This window comes from Cariama cristata, unplaced genomic scaffold (genome assembly GCF_000690535.1).
Source record: "Cariama cristata isolate BGI_N322 unplaced genomic scaffold, ASM69053v1 scaffold15210, whole genome shotgun sequence".
Taxonomy (NCBI): domain Eukaryota; kingdom Metazoa; phylum Chordata; class Aves; order Cariamiformes; family Cariamidae; genus Cariama; species Cariama cristata.
The window spans coordinates 370-1134 of NW_009594199.1; the positions used below are offsets into that span (position 1 = coordinate 370).

General features: G+C 61.0%; 1 protein-coding gene across 1 annotated transcript in view; it reads right to left on the reverse strand.

Moving 5' to 3' along the window:
- Window positions 1-274: 274 nt before the first annotated feature.
- LOC104159346 (microtubule-actin cross-linking factor 1, isoforms 1/2/3/5-like) overlaps window positions 275-765 on the reverse strand; it is a gene marked incomplete at its 5' end in the record, with an annotated part of 35169 nt that continues 34678 nt past the window's right edge. Inside the window, 1 exon segment of the mRNA XM_009697234.1 lies at window positions 275-445. Within this exon segment, the coding sequence (XP_009695536.1) occupies window positions 275-445 (171 nt within the window).

The following is a 765-nucleotide window of genomic DNA, read 5'->3' on the forward strand; positions in this document are numbered from 1 at the left end:
GCCGGGATGGAGCTGGGGCAGCCCACACGCTGGGAAACGCACGCACGAACGCCGGCTCCTGCAGCACCAGGAATTTTTCACAACGCCCCCAGCCAAGGCTTTTTTTAAAGCGTCAGCTGGAGCGAGCTGCCTTACGGCTCCCGGTGTGGGAGGAGGGCGGCACGAAGAGTTCGCTCGTGCCCCCCCGTGGAAAGGCGATCTCCACGGGGTCTTGCTCTGACCACAAAGTCACCCCCAAAATCGCCTCCCCAGGGAGCGGCTGGTTCCCTGGCACTCACCGCTCTTTTGCCACCTTCTGCAGCTGCAGAAAATCTTTCTTCAGGCTCTGCAGCTTCTCCTGCTGCTGGGAGGTGCCGGGGGCGAAGCCGCAGGAGCCCAGCTCCGCAGCCAGGTGCTCCAGCGTGGCCAGGTCCTCCTGGTGCTGCCTCATCTCCAAATTCAGTTCCTGCCAAGAGCAAAGGGCGATGCCAACCATGCCCCTGCCAGCAGACTCGGGCAGAGGGGATGAACTGGACAGCCCCGCGTCCTGGTGAGCTGGAGGGACCTTCTGTGAGCAGCACCATGAACGGCACCGGCATCAAATGGCCCGGCATGGCTCAGTCCCAGCTCCGGCTCCAGCCCAGCAAATACTTTTAGAAGCTGCAGGAGCAAGTCCCACCTTATCATAGCACCATAGAATAGAATCACAGAATCATTTGGGCTGGAAGGGACCTTCAGAGGTCATCTGGTCCAACCCCCCTGCGGTGAGCAGGGACATCTCCAACT